Genomic DNA, 19,698 nt, shown 5'->3' on the forward strand with positions numbered 1-19,698 from the left:
AAGATCATGTAACACAAATATGATTGGATGTGGTTTAAGTATGTGACTATTTGTGTCTCTGTGAATCACTCTGCAAGGTGATGTAATGCAGCAGTATTCACAGTCAAGGTAATGGACCAGCCATGTGCTCTGTAAGTCCATATCAGGTATGGGGTTCATATCAAGTATTTTTTAAATGACCTTACAATATTTTTGTTTAATTAATACCCTGTAGTTACAAATAACATATAATAGTTATCATAAGGTACATACTTTTTAGGAAGTTTGACTTTTTTAAGATCTTCCTCAGCTGCTGGATGAGCATGAACAATGTGACATCCAAGGGCCAAAAGGGTTCTGCCAACATAAAAAAATGGCAGTAGTGAAACACAACATTATAGCACTCACTCATTTTATAAATTTATTTTGGTTTTAGTATATATAAGCAGAACTAATGATATTTAAAAACCAGGGAAGTAATTCAAAATAATGGAATTTCAAAACCCAAATATTTTAACTTATCAAAAATAACAAATAAAACCTTCAAAGTCTAAAAAGGTACAAATCTGTGGCTTGAAAGTTATGTCACTTTATTAAAACCTACAGGATTTGGTGTTGGTTTTTTCTTTGTATCTCTGTAGAGACAAGATTTTTCTAAATCGCTCTGAATGTGTTCCTGGAACTTCTAGCCAAGTTAGCAGAACACACTTTGAACAAGATATTCTAATGTTTTATATCTTACAACAGTATGAAGTGCTTGAATAAAAATAAAAAACCCCAAACTTTATTTTCTTTTAAATTTAAAGCTCACTTGAGGGTTTCAGTTGACATTTGTAGATTATAATTCTTCTCTGTCTCAGGTAATTTTGAGAATTCCACAAGACAAGGATGATGCCTTTTATTATCATCCCGTATCTGTAACAAAGCAACAGAAAAGAGTACTTTCCTGATACCAGATTCAAGCCAGAATAAGAGTAAAAATATCAGTTAATTCCTTGCAATAATGAAGACATTGTAAACAATACCATGTATCTTTGCTCAATGACAGTTACTCATCATTATATAAATGAACTTTCCCATGATTCATTTATAATGCACGCTGTAAGTACTCCTCCAAAACCAACAAAATCATAAAAAATATAGCTATTTCATGTGTTCTGCATAAATACACAAAACACAAGAAAGCAAGCCTGTAAACTCAATGAAAATTTCTGCTGAATGCCTGAGCAATATATGCTCAAGAGAGCACAATCTGATCTATTGTACACATTTTGATTCAAAAACCTTAAGGAATCATTTGGTAATGTTTTCCAAATGCTACTGGAATAATAAAGCAGAACATTCTTTTTCTGATATTGACATAAGTCTTTGAATACTTACCTGACTCAATTAAACAAGCTCTTTCACTCAATGCCAAGTGCTTCTATCCTGATGGCAACTAAGAGTCATGACATTTCACATACAAAAACATTTTTCAATTGCCAAAGCTCAGAAATATTAAAAAGGTTAGTAAAGCTCAGAATTTCAATAGCAATGACCTTTTAGCAAATAGTATGATAGAGCTATTGAAGAAAAAGGTAAATCAAGTCCATATGTAAAACCAGCAGAAGAAAATGAAAAAGATTCATCTGAGGTAGGATACAGTTGTGATGGGCACATGGAGGACTACCCCAGTGAATCTGAATTTGAAAACAAGCAAGATGAAATAATCTAAATTCAAGGCAGAATACAGCCTTTAGAATTTTATATTACTAGGGGAAGGTACCAATTTTAATATAATTGTTGAATTTAATATAATATTCTGAATATAATATTCTTGGCCTATCCTTTTAACTGTTTTTCATTTGGTGACATCCATTGGGCAGGGAATGCCTTGTCATATGCATTTAAATCATGTTGACCAGATGGCCTAACTCTCTTCATGTTGTTAGGTTATACCTCATTATAAGGGATCACTATAATGATAAGTTTTAACGGTAACTAATTAAATAAAAAGCCTGAGCTTTGAGGAATTTGAATGTTTACAAAAGTCACCAAAACCCTTTCTCCATTATCAATAGAAGCAAATTTCCACAACGGAGTTTTTGATTGTCATCTCTTTAATCCCCAACACTAGAGTAACCAAAGAGTTAGGTGAGGGGTTACTCACTATTGGGATAACTTTCAGTAGAATTCCATCTTGGTATAGCTAATATGTCTCTCATTTAAAGTATTTTTTCAAATGGTTAATTACTTATAGTGCTAAAATATGTACCTTATTTATATTCCAAATTTGTCTTCTAATCACTAGTTAATATCACTGTCTCCTGCCAGGTTACGTGTTCATCTATTTTTAGTAGTTTATAGACCACCACTAAATACTCCATTCAACTTCCAAGTCCAGGTTTTCTAGTAGGAGACTTAACCTAATAAAGGTGACTATAGCCAGACAGGTCATTCAAAACATACCTTGCCATATGTCCAGCCAAGTTCTATTTTATTCATTCCCCACAGTTCATGGATATTTTCAGCTAGTTTGTCCCTGATCTTTTCAAGATGAAAAGGAAGAGCAATCTAAAAAAAAGAGCATAAGAATTCCACAAATAAGAAAAGGTTTCAGCTACCATACCTTGTAGATCCAAGATCATCTAGTTCAGTTAAATACACCACAACACAAAAATGATGAATTGCTAAGAAAGAGGGCAAGATAGTTTAGTTTTTATAGTGGAATTTAGATTTTGTTAAGACATATTTTACAATCCCATTATTGCACACTTAACATACCTGAGTGGTGTCTATTGGGCAAGGGATAAAGGAAGCTTGGGAGAGGAATTGTGTTGTACCCAGCAAATTCCTCACTCCCTCAGAATCTCTCTTATATTCTTTCACTGGTTCCAGTTTCATCTTCTCTTTTGGAAGCAATGCTTCATAACAAGGAGCATAGCCAGCAGGAGGCAGAAATTTAAACTCTCCATGACGTCCACCCAATAAGAAACGAACTCTGTGCAATTTTCAATGAAGAAATTATACTTTAAATAGTCAGCATATACTAACATTATATATAAATAATTTAGAAACTTAAACATTTATTTGAATAGCACCTACAATAATGCAGGTGTATTTCATGCTTTGATAAACACCAAAGAGTTACCAAGCATTCATATTAGCAGATACTATCAATAACACCATCATCTACCCACTATTTTTTGAAAATTTGTTTTGGCCAAAGCAAAACTAATTATTCAATGCAGTAGCGTATTTTTAAAAAAAAGTGTTTCTTACTTAAAATCAAATGGTTGTAAATTGAGAAATTTTTAATGCATTTAAATGATTCGGAAACATAAATCTAATTTAAATTGGAATGGTAGTCTAAAAAATCCCATAGGGACTATTTATATCCCACTTAAAAGTTTTAAAGTAACTTCTCAGTGCACTCATGCAGGCAGTTGGCATGTGAGGAAAAAAAACAGAGGATATGGTGAAAAAAACCCAGTGTAATCACAATACATAAATCAAGCAAACAAAATTATACCAAATACTACAACTGGGAATGAGCTTCAGAAGCGTAACTAAGGTTCCTACTAAACCCCTAAATGTTTCTGTTTCTCCTCAGATATATATTTTTCATATAAATTTAAGAGTATACCAGGAAAAACAACAAACACAAAAACTATCCAACTTCATACTTTGGTTCTCATGTAGGCAAACTCTAGAGGTAAACAACCACAGAAAATTAAAAACAATTGTTATCTCTAGGAAATAGGCCATACATTTGTTGTGATGGGGTGACCAGAAGAAGCCTATACCACTTCTTACTTACACTTCTAGAAATACTAGAACTATCAGATGAACATATTTCATTGACAGTAAGAGACATTAATAATATAAAAAGAGGAAAAAAATTAAGACACACAAGTTTTCTCAAACAGGATGTACATAAGCAGAAGTCACAGATATCTGAAACGGTTCAGTGTCCACAATAAATATGTTATTATTGATTACTGCTATTAAGCTTGAACTTTCTAATTTCATTTTAAAAATACATTGTTTAAAATATTTGAATGATCTCAAGGCAGCTAAATATTTGAGATGACAACTTTGAGCTTAGACCTCTCCTTATGGCAAGCCCCCACACAGAACAAAATACTTTAAAAATAAAAAGAAGGTCAATTTTATTTTAAGACCTAGAAGTCTAACTTCCGAAATAGACAAAAGTCAAAGAAAGAATCAAAATGAAAAAACTCTCATGCAATTCTTCCCTTGCCAACCACATCCCAGTAAATAGTTCCTTGCTTCCTGCCAGTTTGGTCAATTTTTCTGAGCTATAGCAAACCATTCAATCTCACCTGATCTTTATGATGTTCTCATTCCTTCTGAGGCCTGGTTTCTCCCTGCTCTTCACTGCAGTATCTAAACATCCACAGAGGCTATATCCTCCTAATGCTGCACACTCTCTTTTAAAAACCTGAACACTCCGAGAAGCTGTGGCTTTTTGTCTCATTTTAAAAGAAATATTCAGATCTTTCAATTTGAAAAAACTTGTTTTAATTTTTCTCACCTTAACCTTAAAAAGAACCCTCCTGAAAATCAAATATCAAGCAATATAGCTCCTAAAAGACAGCTAGAAATAGTTAAGTAGATTGATTTAGATTAATTACTACTCATTTTGGAGTTGGGCTGTACATAGGCAACTGCGCCTACTATTCTAGCAATTTGCTAGCAGCTATACTTAGTTTTTATAGCCTGAATGACAAGACTATGCTAAATAGTCTTTTGCTTACTACAAAGGCTGTCTGTGAAAGACAAGACCCCCATGATAACAGTATTTAATGTACCTCATTTTTAATTACTAAAAGGACCAGGCATTTACTTTCATGTCAACAATTCATATTCATGTCAACACATCCAGACCCCTAACTTCCCTAAAAACATGTTGGATGGCTCATTTAAAGTTAATCTCATATTTCATTTCTTTTTCTCTGCATTTACACACTCTTTAAGAAGAGGTTAAATAAATCTGAATAGAAGAACAGAAAAACAGAAGAGAAGAAAATGAATCCTCAATACAGAGTTGCTGGTTAAATTCCTTGATTATTTGCATGGCTGTGTTGTAGCACTACAAGCAGAACTCATAGCACCATTGGTAGAAAGAGGAAAAAATTGATAGATAGGGAGAAAATGCCTACAGTAAAAAACAGAGTAAGAGACAGTGTGGGTAAGCAGGTGCTGACAAGGGTTTAGAGAGGAAAAACTGATGATGGAATGAAGCGGACCCAGAATCAGAGACTGAGAAAACCACAGGAAGCAGAGGAAAAGCAGATAAGCCACAACAGAAGCAGAAAAATAAGAGTTTGTGCCCAGCGTAGAACACTCTCCTGCATTCATGAACTCAGGATTCCCATGTAATAACTTTTCTCTGATATTAAGAGACACAGAAGATGACATATAACTTGCTACTGCCATCAGCTACTATTAACTACAAGGGAAAATGCTCTCACAAAATACACAAATATCAAATAAGAATGAAGAAAAACAATTATACCGGTTAAGGCAGATTTCTTACAGAAAAAAGTAATGAACATTTTCAAAAGCTCTTATACTAATACAGCTACATAGTAGGGTCACTCCCAGACAATAAATGAAAATTGATTTATTAAGCCCTTCCCAGGCCTCCTTTATTCTGTTTGGTGTCGTGGTTTAACCCCAGCTGGCAACTAAGCCCCACACAGCTGCTTGCTCACTTCCCCCCAGTGGGACAGGGAAGAGAATTGGAAGAGTAAAAGTGAGAAAACTCATGGGTTGAGATACAGACAGTTTAACAGGTAAAGCAAAAGCCGTGCACGCAAGCAAAGCAAAGCAAGGAATTCATTCACTACTTCCCATCGGCAGGCAGGTGTTCAGCCACCTCCAGGAAAGCAGGGCTTCATCACACATAACAGTCACTTGGGAGGACAAACGCCATCACTCCGAATGTCCCCCCTTCCTTCTTCTTCCCCAGCTTTATATACTGAGCACGACGTCATGTGGTATGGAATAGCCCTTTGGCCAGTTTGGATCAACTATCTTGGCTGTGCCCCCTCCCAACTTCTTGTGCACCTGGCAGAGCATGGGAAGCTGAGAAGTCCTTGGCTAGTGCAAACTAGTCAACAACTAAAACATCAGTGTGTTATCAACGCTGTTTTCAGCACAAATCCAAAACATAGCTCCATACTAGCTACTCTAAAGAAAATTAACTCTATCCCAGCCAAAACCAGCACATCGGTCTCAGTATTCTCACCTGTGAGGTTCTCTTAAGCATGAGATGCTCAAAGTATTTATGTATTAAACACAGAAGAAAAAGCCCACAGAGAACTAGTTATCTGATTTACTTCACCTCAGAGAAGCAAAGATTTATTTTTTCTTAATTTCTAAAGGTATGAACCATTTATAACCTGAGATTTCTTTCACTTATGAAAGCTATACGCTGTCTATTCTGGCCGTACCGAATCTTCACTGCTCAAAAATTACCTTGTATAAAAGAAACCCTCCTTTAAATAAAAGCCAGCCCTTTGCATCTTTTCACTCCTTCACTACAATCTCTTACTGCACTCCTGATTATTTCTTCTAAGTTTGGCAGTTTCTGGCAGCTATTGACATCTAGACTGTTAGCATTTTTTCACTGTGAAAAATTTTCATTCATAACTTATCTGTATTTTATGTAGCAATCATGCTCAGCCTACAAAAGACAGAAAAATCCCAACCTTTCTTACTGAAGAATTCTCCTTAATTATCTTTATGTCTTTCCTTCCTAAAAGTGTTGCCTGTCAATACCAGCAATAAAGATGCTCTAAGATGAACTGAACAGAAATTGGTCATGTTATAACAACAGTGCAAGAGCTAGTCTTTTGTTGTTGTGTCGACTTTGTAATGTTAACACAAGTATTTTGGCCACTTAAGTAGACTGACATTTGCAGAAGATTTTCTGAATGAATTAAAGGTAACATAGCAATAGAAGCCTGAAAATGGTAAGCTCAAATCTCAGTATTTTAGCTACAAAACAGGTAAGAAATGGGCAATATTAGTAACGAGATTCCAAAACTGCTTCGCATCAGTTTTTTGTGTTTCCTACTGTGAATATAGCATCAGTTTTCATGATGAGTACATTTTTTTACTTCCTGCTGAGAAAGCCACTGAGAATTTTAATTAGTGCCAAATGTGGTGCTGTGTTTCTAATGTGCTTTTTTTTTTGCTGATAATTGGAATGAGACAAAATTCATTTCCCCTAGGTCACCAAATAACCATAAAACAGTAATTCTCAGACATTGTGACTTGGTCAAATTGCTAACAGGCTCACGTTTTACCCTTAAGTGAAATCATCACTAAACAAATCAGTACTTTCCTGCCTCCCTCCCTCCCAGCTGCTGGTTGGGCAGAACCAAAACAACAAAACAGAAAAATCATACACGAATTTGGTCAATATTTTGTGTGACAAGACAGCAAAGAAAACAACAATTAAAATTAAGTTGTACTTACTTTACACCTGCTGATAAGCTTACAACAGGGAAGAAAAACCCTTCTGTACTGAAGTTCTCAAACATTCCTTGTACAGGCTGTCCATTAATGCGGAATGAAATACTGGGTACACCTAAATCCAAGCAGCAGCTAACCACATCATCAGATGCTAATAAATGCTGATTGACAGATGCTACAGCTCTGGGTACTCGACCTAGGATAAAAGTATTCAGTAATCAGAAGCTTTAAGCAGACTCTCACAGGTTTAACAATGGAATTATTTCCTCAAAAACACCATCAAGTTTCTTCTTCGTCATCATGAAGACATGATCTTGCCTTTATCTGTTTTATGAATGGTTCTGCTTTTAGAGACAGACAGTGAGTCAACATTCTTCAAACTGATGTGTGGCAGAAAAGTGCATAAACTGAGCAAATCACTTGAGACCTCTGATGCTGTTCGCAAGACAGAACATGCTCAGCTGAAACCACAGAAGTTCACACTGTAGCCTGATACAAGAATACTGAGGCACAGTACCTCTTTATAAAGCTAACATTGATATATCCTCTTTTTTTCTTTTTTTTTGGTTATTTGTGAAATACCAGATTCACATATCTCTGAATATTCAGTGGTGAGACACTGGAACAGTTCCCCAGAGAAGTTGTGGATGCCCCATCACTGGAAGTGTTCAAGGTCAGGTTGGATGGTGCTTTGAGCATCCTGGTCTAGTGAAAGATGTCCCTGCCCATGGCAGGGAGGTTAGACTAAATGATCTTTAAAGGTCTATTCCAACCCAAACCATTCTATGATTCTGTAATTCTACTGGAGCTGTGATCATGACCAATATGCAGGTTTACAGTATCAAGAGGCAGAATGGTATACTGAGTTATGAAAAAATGGATCAAGAATTTAATGGGCCAGGTTTTCTTTATCAACTACAGCCATACACTAAACAGAGGGAGCTTCATTTTCCCTACCTGGGAAGGTGGAACCTTACAGCCATGCACAGGACTCAGCAATCATAATAACAATTAACTAGAGGTAATATATCTGACATAATCTAACTATACACACTTACAGATAACTGCAGTTTTTCAATCGCACTTGAGTATCTGAGTATATTTTTAGCCAAGGAATATCTCTTCAGAATTCCTTTCAAAACAATTCCCTTGAAAACACTGTATTTTAACTGTAAAGCAAGTCTAATTAAGCAGTTATGTGCTATATATTATTGTGTTTGGAACTTCTTAAGAACAAGTCAAGTCAACTGTTCAGGACAGTTTAAGTACTCTGAATTTTTCCCTTACTGCAGGAGATGAGATTTAAGAGACTTTCTAGCACTGTATTTCTGAGGTTCAATTAGTGTTTAATTTTGTATTAATGATTTATTCAGCCATTTCTAATGGAGCATGTTACAGATGTCTTCTAGTCTACTCCCAAAAATCATTATTTCTGTCATTTGCAAATTGTTCAGTTGTGCTGAAAAAAAAAAAAATCTGTGTGCACAGACACAGAGAGATATCTTATATACAAAATCCTATGCTGGAACAATGCTAATATAACTGAAAAGTCAAACACATCCAAATTAGGAAATTTTAGAATTAAGATCATAAAAATCTAATTTGGCGTATTTATGTACACTGTATTTACAACACATTTTAATTGCATGGCTCCACACTATTCTTTTCTGACCAATTAAAGAGTACTTAGCTGAATATGGCATTTCAAGGCACTAAGAAATATGGGGAAATTAATGATTTTGCCTACATGCCTTGACTAGTGTACAGTAAATAAAGCACAAGCCACAAATTGAACAAGCTAAAAAATAACCATCATTTATTGTATGCAAGAGAGATCTGGAAGGAAAAATAACATGCTACTTCATAATTAAAGATTGTACACACAAGGAGTGAAATAATGGCTATTTATTCTCCCCAAACTTCTGAATGCTCATGGATGGCTACACACTCGAGAAACAAAACTGTTAAAGTAGTGTAAAGATCCATAGAGTGTGCTGATACTGAAGTTTTTTCTAAGTCTTTTCAACAGATTTAAGAAGACTTCTACAGGAAACATAGAAAGCTAAATTCCTGGTGAAACAAATTGTTACAAAATGTGCTTTACCACAAAATGTTACATTCCCAACTCAATGTTTGAACATTTCAGAGAAAAGGTGGCCAGAATTGTCTAACTTTGGGAAAAAATGTCCACATGTCCTTCTGGAAAATGAACTCAGTTTTCAACTCAGTTCTATCTTGAGGCAGAGACCCAGCCTATAAAATCTGTTCTCAAATAATTTATGATTAACAAAGGTATAAGCCAGAGAAAATACAATTTTAGACCATATTAATACAATGTTAATATAAGGTGATCCTCCAGTTTCATCTATATTCTTAACAAAATCTTCTATATGAATGAAAGACCTTTACCAACTAAGACATTGTTACACATTTTAGGTACAAAACCTAATTGCTAGAGCTCTGTTTTAAATATTTATGTAAGTAGAATACATATGTAAAATCTTCTAGAAATTTTAGCAACTGTTTCGCTTTCTACTGATTTTCTTCCTCCTTTCATTACTTATTGATAGTTCGATTAAGAATGATGTTACAAAGACAGCAGATGATGTAGCTAAGGGTATACAACTAATTACCTAAATATTTTCTTACTTTATAGCCTTATGCATTATTTCTTCTCTGAAAAGTTCCTTACTTAGAGAGTATTTAGGAACTTTAAGAAAGCAAAAACAACCACCAGCATTCCCTGTGTTGCCATTTGATTCTTACAATTAGCCAATAGCATGTTGCCTGTTGTTTCTATAGGAACATGCATTGACACGGTCAAAAGGTATTCTGCTGTGGCAAACCTGTCTGTTTACAAACAGTATATTCCAGTTCCCTTTCCCTGGATACAGTGTTGGGGGAGGGATAACCACACAAAAAACCAACAGCCTTGCTCATAGCTCCAAATCCACTTTCTAGCTAACTATGCATCCCAGAGGGCTCTCACTAATCCCTCTCCAAAGCATCCTAATCAGATTCTTCTGTTTTCTGCTTTTTCCTCAGTCGTTATTGTTTATAACATAGTCATTATTACAAAAATTATTTGAACTGCAACACTTCAGATGAGCCCTCCTGTAAACTCCTTTTACTCTTCTGGAGCTCTTACTCAAATCTACCCGACTGCATGGGCGGTGACTTTCACTTTTTCATTAACTCAGCCCACTAACATCTTCAATTTGCTTGAACAAGGAATGGCTAATAAGACCACAACTTTACCATCACTGGTCCTTAAGCGACCACAAAATATGCATTTCCTGGCATCCATTAACTCCCTTCTTTATAAACTGCAAGTGTAATCACTTCACTGCAGTACTAATTGAGTCTCCTAGATTACTACACACATTAAAAAGCATTCCTAGAAAAACTCTATTTTTTTCTGCTAAGCCTGTTTTAGATAATAATATGAAAAACATTTTTTCAAACAGTATAGTAACTACAGGTTTTCAGTTTGATATTACACCACAGAAATTTATGTTCTAGAAATAACTGAAGTTGGTAATAGCGTAGCAATTCTTATTGCTAACTGCCAAAATTATTTTTTATAAAACTATTTATCAAAATTTAAATTCAGTTTATTAAATCTATCAATAGGTATGAGGATAATAATGAAATTTTACTTCAAGTGTAGATAAAAAGTGAAAAAATAATGCAAATATAGATCCATATATAATGAATTCATCTGAGATCAATACATCCATTGATTTTGAACAGATAGACTTAAGTCAGTATTGATCTAGATCTGGAAAATGCCTTTATCGATCAAAATCATGAAAACAGAAACTATCTGCTGCAAAGCCTAATTGGTATAACTCAATATTCACTAAAATCTCAGACAAGAAGTCTGATCTGAAATTCTAAATAACTTCTTGGTATCCTGGAGTTCTGAATGTAGCTCACAGTAAATAGCATGCTATATACATACAGGTACTGAAGGTAAAGGTAGGTAACTCCTAAATGTAAGAATAAGTGGAAGTGAACAAAATGCTTACCAGACCACAGATGAAGGCCATCAAAACCGTAAGAGTACAGGTCATCACCAACACCATTGCCTCCCCATCCTTCTCCACCTCCAGGATAGGGAGCATAACCTGAAGTAGAGGCCCATCCAACTCGTAAATGGGTGGGTTCTGCCGTCAAGAATGGATCAACCTGATCAATTATTAACTCAAAGTACCACTTCTTGTATTGTGCAGAGCCCTCAGCAACACCCAAAAATATGTTTGGCCTTATGCTAAGAAAGAAAATGTAAGCCAGTTAGTGTAAACATAAAATGTGACATATGAATTATATTTCTGTATAATAGTCAAATTCACTTTGCAAATACAATAAGAGTGTAGATGTCCACATTTTGCTTATAATATTTAAAATAGTGACCCATTTTATGACTTTATAAAGCTGCTGTAGAATCATCGTCTAAGGTATAGGTTCCATGCTTTGAAAAACTTATAGTCAAAAGAGGAACAACATCATTTCCTAAAATCAAAAAAACAGGAGTGAGGTTGCCAGGAAATCAAATCCCTCTTAAAACACACAAGTACTTCACAGGATGTTTACATACTCTGTAATAATTATTAGGTAAAGTCATGCTCTGTTTTGAATCAAGCAACTTTCATCTTTCCATTTCAGAACATATCTTACCATTTATTAGCAATTTCTATTTGAGCACAGTTTCCATTACAACTGCCATGCTGTTAGTAAAAATGGGTTTTTCAGAAGTTAATACATAAACACTTCCTAAAGCGTGTCTCAATATCGAAAGCTGTGGAACATCTCTTAGGTTACAGTATTTTCTTCAATTAATTATTGAAGACATGCAAGTTCCATTTTTTTCCTAATATAACAATAAAACATGTTACTATACCTTGTCACATCATTAATCAAACGTGTTTGCAAGAGTAAGTCTCTTCTAGGCAGTAGATTGTCACAGATCAAATTTTGATTGGCACGAACTGCAACTCCATTACAGACACAGAGAGAGCAAAGTACATCGAGAACCTTAAAAAAAAAAATCAAAAAAGTCGGGTAAAGGCAGCTGCATATACTATTATTCAGTTGTTAGCTTAATTTACATTCAGAATAGACCCAAAGGAAAGAATATAATAAATATTATCATTATTGTTTTCTAAATACTTTTCACATATATGGACCAAGTGTAGTCTGTACTACTGATAGAGGATATCAAACATTTGTGGAACACAAATTCAGAACACAGGGTTTGCAAAGTGCCTCAAAAAACCTTTGAGATTCCTTATTCTCATTTTGATTAGAAAAAAGCAAAGCTAGAACAGCTGTATGTCAACTCATTACAATTTTTTAAATTAAATCTCATTCAAAATTTGAAATGTAAAATGAAATTCTTTCAGAAATTTACTTCAGCCCAAAAAAATTTATGAGCAAAATTAGTGGACAATTCTCAACTGCAATTCTCAGACTGCTTATGAATTGTTCTGAAAACATGTTTTCAATATAAGAAGTAATCCATTTATTTTTGAAATGAAAAACATTTAAAAGAATTCACTATAAAGCAAAACAGAGTTTCAGAAAGATTTTATGCTAAATTTTCAGCTTCTTTTTTTGGTCACAGTCTGAAAAGTGAAAGAGATTGGCATAATTCTCCCACAGATTACTGGAGCAAAAGGTTTTGGAAGAGAGAACACAGTAACATAGTGTCGTTTAATGCTGAGAGACAAAGCTGCACATTTTTGCAAAAAACAGAGAAGTTTAAAGATGCACTTGAGCTCTGACAAGCAATCATTGAGTAATGAGCCCAAATGATCTAAACTCTTACAGACCATCTCCAAGACAAAGAACCTTCTTCACACTGTTGATTACCATTTTGGAAACTGCAAACAAGGAGTGGTAGAACAGCACATTTCTTTTAGTCACTCCTGTTCCCTGCCTAGTGGATTAGCACAAAACCACTCTCAACAGCAGTTTAAGCTAATATACCGTGAACTTTGCTATGTCCCAGCCCATACATTTTCCTTTCTACCATCTCTGTTATTGGGCAGAAACCTCTAGCAGAAGGACAGAGGTAGTAACTTAAATAACCGCAGAAACTCTGACTAGTACTCAGCTGTAAAGTATCTTGATAACATTAATGATTATCAGTAACTCAGAATTTACATATAAACTGTTTAAATAATCTCTACCTACTTGCTGACCATATTTCTGACAGAAGGCTTTTAATTGAAAAAATCCTTCAAATCAATAATTTCCAAGACAATTTTGGTTAGCAATATTACTGTTTCTTATTTCCTAAATCATAACCGATTTTCTAATCTATCAGAACAAGATATACTGTTTTCAGAGTAACAAATAAATTCATTACTTCACATTACTTCATTACTTACTGATGTTTAGTCAAAGACATTACAAATGGAAATGCACAAATCCGTTCCCCAGTCTAATTCTTCTGTATACAACATTTTCCTTTTCTGCTTTAAGTTCTCACTATGAGGTCTACATTAAGATTCTCCAGCTGAAAGGTTCTCTTTGTAGGTTACTGGCACAGCACAATAATCTTGCTAACAGCTAAAAGTAGTAAGATAAACTTACCACTGTAATTTCAATTTTTTTCTTATGCCTACTTATATCAGTTCAGACTCCTCAACCATACTTAAAAATACTTCTTTTCACTATCTGTAGTTGCTTATGTTCTCCGTATTACCTTCTGTAAATCAGTAATTTCAGCTCACTAAAACTTTCTTTGTTCTTCCTCCAGGTTATCAGTCTTTCAAATAAAATTTTAATTGAGGAAGGAAACTCACATCAGAAAATCACACATAAAACTATATCCTCCTCTGTGTGGTGATGTCATCCTGATCGCAGCCAGAAACTGTGTTCACCTTCTTCTGTCATAATAAATTGCACATTGATGTCTAAATTAATTTCCACCATTATTTCTTCTGGTATAGCTCAGAGTTTTTTTCTTTCTTCTGAACACCTGTGTTTTCAGATATTTGGATTACTTTTCCGATTTCTCATTTTATTTTGTTCTTTTCTGCTACTATTATTATTACTCAAGTTAGGAATGACTTTGCAGGATTTAGTTCTGTCTTTCTGCAGATACAACAATGGTAGTTCACTGCTGCTACAGGGCCCTACATCACAAAGCAAGCTACTCTGTCCACGCACTTACAGCCACCAGAATGCTTCATTTTCTCAGCAAATCCAAAGTATCTAACTTGTTAACTACATGGTTGTCATACATATTTGCTGTATTTGAAACTGAAAAGCAATTACATATTACACACTTTTAATCTCAACAAAGCAATTTTGCAGATGTACTTCAAGGTTATTCTATTCCTTTAAAGGTAGTAGAATCACATATCTCCATGTAGACATTTCTCTCTTCCCCCCCCCCGCCCCAATCATTGTAAGATTATCAATACATCCTTAATTTTTCCAAACATACCTTGTAATTGCGCCCATGTTTATCCAACAATGAAATAATGGATTTGATGTGCTCCTCAGCTATTATATTTAAAGCTTCTGGGCTTTCAATCAAGATGCAGTGCAACACTTCCAAAATACCTGTATGAAGACCACAGAAATAATGTTGTAATTAAATCACCTGCGCAACTGAACACAATCTAAAAGCTCAGTAAATAACAGAGTATCTTAAGAGATGCCATCTTTTCTCCAGCCTAAAAAGAGAATGAAAACACTTTTAAAGAGTATTGATATGACTATGATGTGAACCACATTAGACATAAATGTATTATGAAGCTGTTAATTTCTGTTTCCCCTTGAAAACAGCCACAATTTTAAAACCACTTGGGAAAAATGCAAGTTTATCTCCTCCTTTTCAATGAGAGAGAGAAAGGTTTTAGCAGGGAGCATTGTATAGTATTTTGATATTTTGTTGAATACCTCATAGTATAAAAAAATTTCTCTCTGTGTATATATATATACGTTATTTGTACTTGTGCCCACAGACAACTCTGGTGTTATTTGACAGCAATGGGACAGTAGTCTTGATATTGTCTGACCCAATCCATTAATTCACCAAATTCACATTCAACACTGATTGGATGTGGCACTGCACATACCAAATGTATGGAACCAAAAAATGTGACAAAAATGTCTGTTTAAATGTAATATTTTGCTTAATTAAAAAAAATGCAATGTATTTTTTTTCTAACACGTCGCTTTCGGGGAAAACTGCTCTGACATTCATAATGTAAGACAGCTGTGTATGGTGTATTGATAGTTAATTTACATTGATAAAAGTGAGTCTCACCTGAGGAAGATTCTAATCTGTCCAATTTACTTATTAGCCAATCGAGGTTACTGGAAAACTGAGTACAATTGTTTCTGTTGCCACGAATGAGAGCAGCTGGAAAAAACCCACAAGGTATAATTTCATAACAGGAGATTTCCTTTTTAAATCACCAATGTTAATCATATATATTTTAACACAATTTTTGTAACAACTTCACAAAACAATAAACAGACAAATCCTAAATACACATGTTACTGTAATAAAGAATTAAGATTTTCACTAATTTGAATATCAGCAACTGACATAACTTCTAAAGAGCATGTAGTTTTTGAAGTTGACAAGGGTCTACTGGATAAACAAGAATTTCAGCAGAAAGTATGCTTTATGTTTTATTTTATTGTTAAATTTAAATAGAAATGATCCCCCACCCTTGTTTGATGCAAATGTCAAGCACTGTCATGATCAAGAGGCTGAAACACTTCTTTTTCTATTTCTTCCTACCAATAAGTAGGAAGATCATATGCAGAAGTTTAAGCTCAAGTGCAGGTTGGGTGTACTGCTCTTTAGCTCTATTTTCCGATTAAAACACGTTATATAATGGATAGCTTCTAGTCTTCAGCAGTGCAGAACACAATGTTATTTGACTGCACTTTGAAAGTTCATCAGCATTCAAGTATTTCAAGCAATACTGATTTTTTTTCTTCCAGAAGTTATTACTGATCATAGAAAAACAAAAAAAAAAGCCTTTTGTATACAGTTCTCAAGGATTTTTATCATGAAGTATCGACTTAATATTTATTACATCAGAACAAGTGTGTTCAGTAATGCACCTGCAGAAGAAAATTAGGACAAAATCTGAAAAGGCCTACATAGCACCAAAGAGGTTTTTTTCATCCTACTTTTCTTTAAACTCATAAGACTGTAGTAAAATGCAGGCAATGGTATCTCATTACTTTCTAAAGCAATGAGAAGGTTTCACCAGAAGCATCTGCATGTCTGTGCTATGTGAATAACCTCATGCTTCAAAGCATTCCCCCTGGTTTGTTTTATTCTTGTCCTAACTCTCAACTTGTGTATTTTACTATGGTTCGGGACTAACTTTCTCTGTAATGAAATCAGAATTTATTTACACTCCATCAGAAGACAAGATTCTCCTATATGAGGAATTATGCAAATCAGGTATCAAATTAATGATTTAAGAAATACACATATACATACTTCTATAGTTTTGGCCCTACTACAACACAGAAGCAGTTCGTTCTAGAAAGCATGGCACTGAAATTGACAAAAATCTTTTAATTTCTGTTTTATGCAATTATTTTTATTAACATTTAAATCTAAGCCTCAAGTGACAAACATGGATTCAGTAGACCTACAAGTTCTGACTATTACTTTTAGGCTTCTCTTCAGCTTCAGATATAGAGACTGTTTTCCAGTTTTTCTAATTTTTAAAATAGTAATTCACACCTATTTGCATACCACAGGTACATTTATATTTAAATAAAAATATATGCATTTGGCATGCTACACCAATCCTTTTCCTAGCTGAGATTTTTTTTTTTTTTTGCTGTATCATTGCTCAATAAACTCTGTTCTCTGTAATAAATATCAGTAAGTATATGGAATAAATTCTGTAATTTACATGACAGAATGAGTAACACATAAAGTATTCTTTGGTGGTGAAGCAGCAAGTAGAATATAAAGGATACATATCCTGGTTTTTGACATTAGTAGATTATTGAAGAACTTACCTAACAATTTGTAAAGGAGATTCAAAATTTCTTTCCATGCTGTACCATGTTCTTCCCTTGAAAAGCCTGCAAAATGAGCTGCGCTGTTGTAGTCGTTTAAGCGATCAATGCAATTCAAAACTAGTGCCAGCATTCCCTAAATGCATATGACAGAGAGGAAAGCGAACTGTATGTGAAAAAGCATTTGTTGCTGTTCTTTTAAAAGACTTTTTCCTATACACATTTAAAAGTTGCATCATCTTAGATTAAAAAAATTCAAACTATTGTGCTTACAACATTTGAATATGTATTTTTCTATATCAGAATCATCCATTTTAGAGAATGACTCTATACTGTTCCTTACTCAGCTAAGTATTATAAAAAGTAAGGAATAAACAAAGCTGACAATAAAGGCTTTTATAATTTTGGTGGACCCTTTTTTACATAAAATCTTCCTTACGTAGGAAAAAAAACCCCACTTTAAATTTATATACAAAGGAATTTTTGTTGATTAAAAAAGGTGGAATTTTACTACCCATTAAAATATCTGTAAAACAAACAAGTTCAAATACTAGAATAGATTTTTAACTTCAGTTTGATTGGAGATTAAAATGGTATTGAAAACCTGCAAGCAATCCAAACATGTTTAAAAACATTGTAAAATATATTTCCTATTTATACAGAAGTGTAATTATTCCATTTTCAGAGAGGAACAATCCTACAATTATGTAATACATATCCTTCTTGAAAACTAGCATTATTCCAGTTTCTAGAGATAGAAAGTTCCTGTTTCACACCCTGGTGTACAGAAAAGACATCAGAAATAACGTCTATCATTGGTCCAAGTTTTATTATTCATTTAGGATATCCAGAACACATAGCTTCTTAGAGAGAAAAAAAATTTCTTGTCACAATCGTTTCTTTTAAAAATGACATCTGTTTAAAGACGCTCAGAAGTATTAAGACTGAATTTTATGATAGAGCTTGTGGCCTGTGGCAAGCATGGAAGTGAAAAACACGTAACAGCAAGTTATCATATGGCATTACAGTCTATTTTATATATATATATATCTATATATATATATAACTCTCAGCCTCAGAACTTTATATAATAAATCATATGCATGCATCTAGATGATAATGCTTAGGTTCTTCTCAATGTTTGTGACATGATACACTTAAAATAATGTAACAATTCCTCTCCCTGTACCTCTTCTTTGAATAGATTTTGTCTGTTTTTGAGTGACCGAAGCTTGCTTTGCTTATCTTCATGTTCCAGGTCTTCTTCGGGAAGCTGGAAGTAAGTAATCAGGTCTTGCAGAGTCTGAGCCATCTCCTCAATAGGCAGGGCAGTGGGTGATAGTGTTCTGTTGTTTCCACTACAGAAAACAACAATGAGAAAGACTGGCAGCATTATTCATTTTCCCACTGTAGTTTACAGTATTATGTAGCAACCTATTTTCTGTTGGTATCTAAATCAAGTCGTTATACATATGACACATATATATGAGCAACAGCTGATCTGAATTGCAAATCATTCAAACATCTATTGTTTGGGTGTCCAGAGCTTCCTGAAGTGGAATCACGTTTTCCTTTCTGCACTGAAGTAAAGAGAGGGAATGATTAAAAAAACTGAAAAAATGAGCAGAAGAAACAATATAAATCAGCAAAAAGATGAAACAGAGATGAAAGATGTACCAAAGTCCTTTCTTACAGTAACTGATTTTGTTTAGATACTTTAAATCCTATTGATGATATAAGTGTAATGTGCAGATGGATTAAAATAGTAGCAGTTATTGAGGCTGTACACCCCCAGTCTTCTAGACAAAGAACACAAAATAACAGGTAATTCTAACCATTAATTAGGTCTTCTGTATCAACTCTATATAGGATATAAAGAAGGGTGGGACTTAAAAATATAAAGCATTTCAATGAATCTCAGTTGTCAGTAAAATAATGATGTCTCTTTCCTGTTCAAGCATTTGCTCAATCTTGGGTGACAACCCAATTTTTCAAGGTCTGACTCACTATTATAAATAGTATAATCTAGGAAGAGCTGATTGCTGGCAGAGGTGACTTTGTTTTTATATCCTCAGCACAAGGAATACAAAGGAGTAATGTAATCTCTTGTGATACTGAAGAAGTAATGTTTTAAATGCAGTCTTGTAATGGTGGGTTCTGTGGAAGCAAATTCTTAATTATAAACTCATTTTTCTTTATTTTTTCATCTAT

At 34.2% G+C, this 19,698-nt stretch overlaps 1 protein-coding gene across 1 annotated transcript in view; it reads right to left on the reverse strand.

Annotated features, from left to right (window-relative positions):
* RYR3 (ryanodine receptor 3) overlaps nucleotides 1-19,698 on the reverse strand; it is a 263,605-nt gene that overhangs the window by 136,910 nt on the left and 106,997 nt on the right. Inside the window, exons 15-25 of the mRNA XM_072864265.1 lie at nucleotides 18,677-18,845; nucleotides 17,488-17,623; nucleotides 15,755-15,850; nucleotides 14,927-15,045; nucleotides 12,371-12,504; nucleotides 11,499-11,740; nucleotides 7,471-7,663; nucleotides 2,743-2,959; nucleotides 2,428-2,532; nucleotides 791-894; nucleotides 253-336 (exon numbers count right to left, since the gene is read on the reverse strand). Of these exons, the coding sequence (XP_072720366.1) occupies nucleotides 253-336; nucleotides 791-894; nucleotides 2,428-2,532; nucleotides 2,743-2,959; nucleotides 7,471-7,663; nucleotides 11,499-11,740; nucleotides 12,371-12,504; nucleotides 14,927-15,045; nucleotides 15,755-15,850; nucleotides 17,488-17,623; nucleotides 18,677-18,845 (1,599 nt within the window). The remainder of the gene's footprint in view (nucleotides 1-252; nucleotides 337-790; nucleotides 895-2,427; nucleotides 2,533-2,742; nucleotides 2,960-7,470; nucleotides 7,664-11,498; nucleotides 11,741-12,370; nucleotides 12,505-14,926; nucleotides 15,046-15,754; nucleotides 15,851-17,487; nucleotides 17,624-18,676; nucleotides 18,846-19,698) is intronic.

This window comes from Ciconia boyciana, chromosome 6, assembly GCF_034638445.1.
Source record: "Ciconia boyciana chromosome 6, ASM3463844v1, whole genome shotgun sequence".
Lineage (NCBI taxonomy): Eukaryota > Metazoa > Chordata > Aves > Ciconiiformes > Ciconiidae > Ciconia > Ciconia boyciana.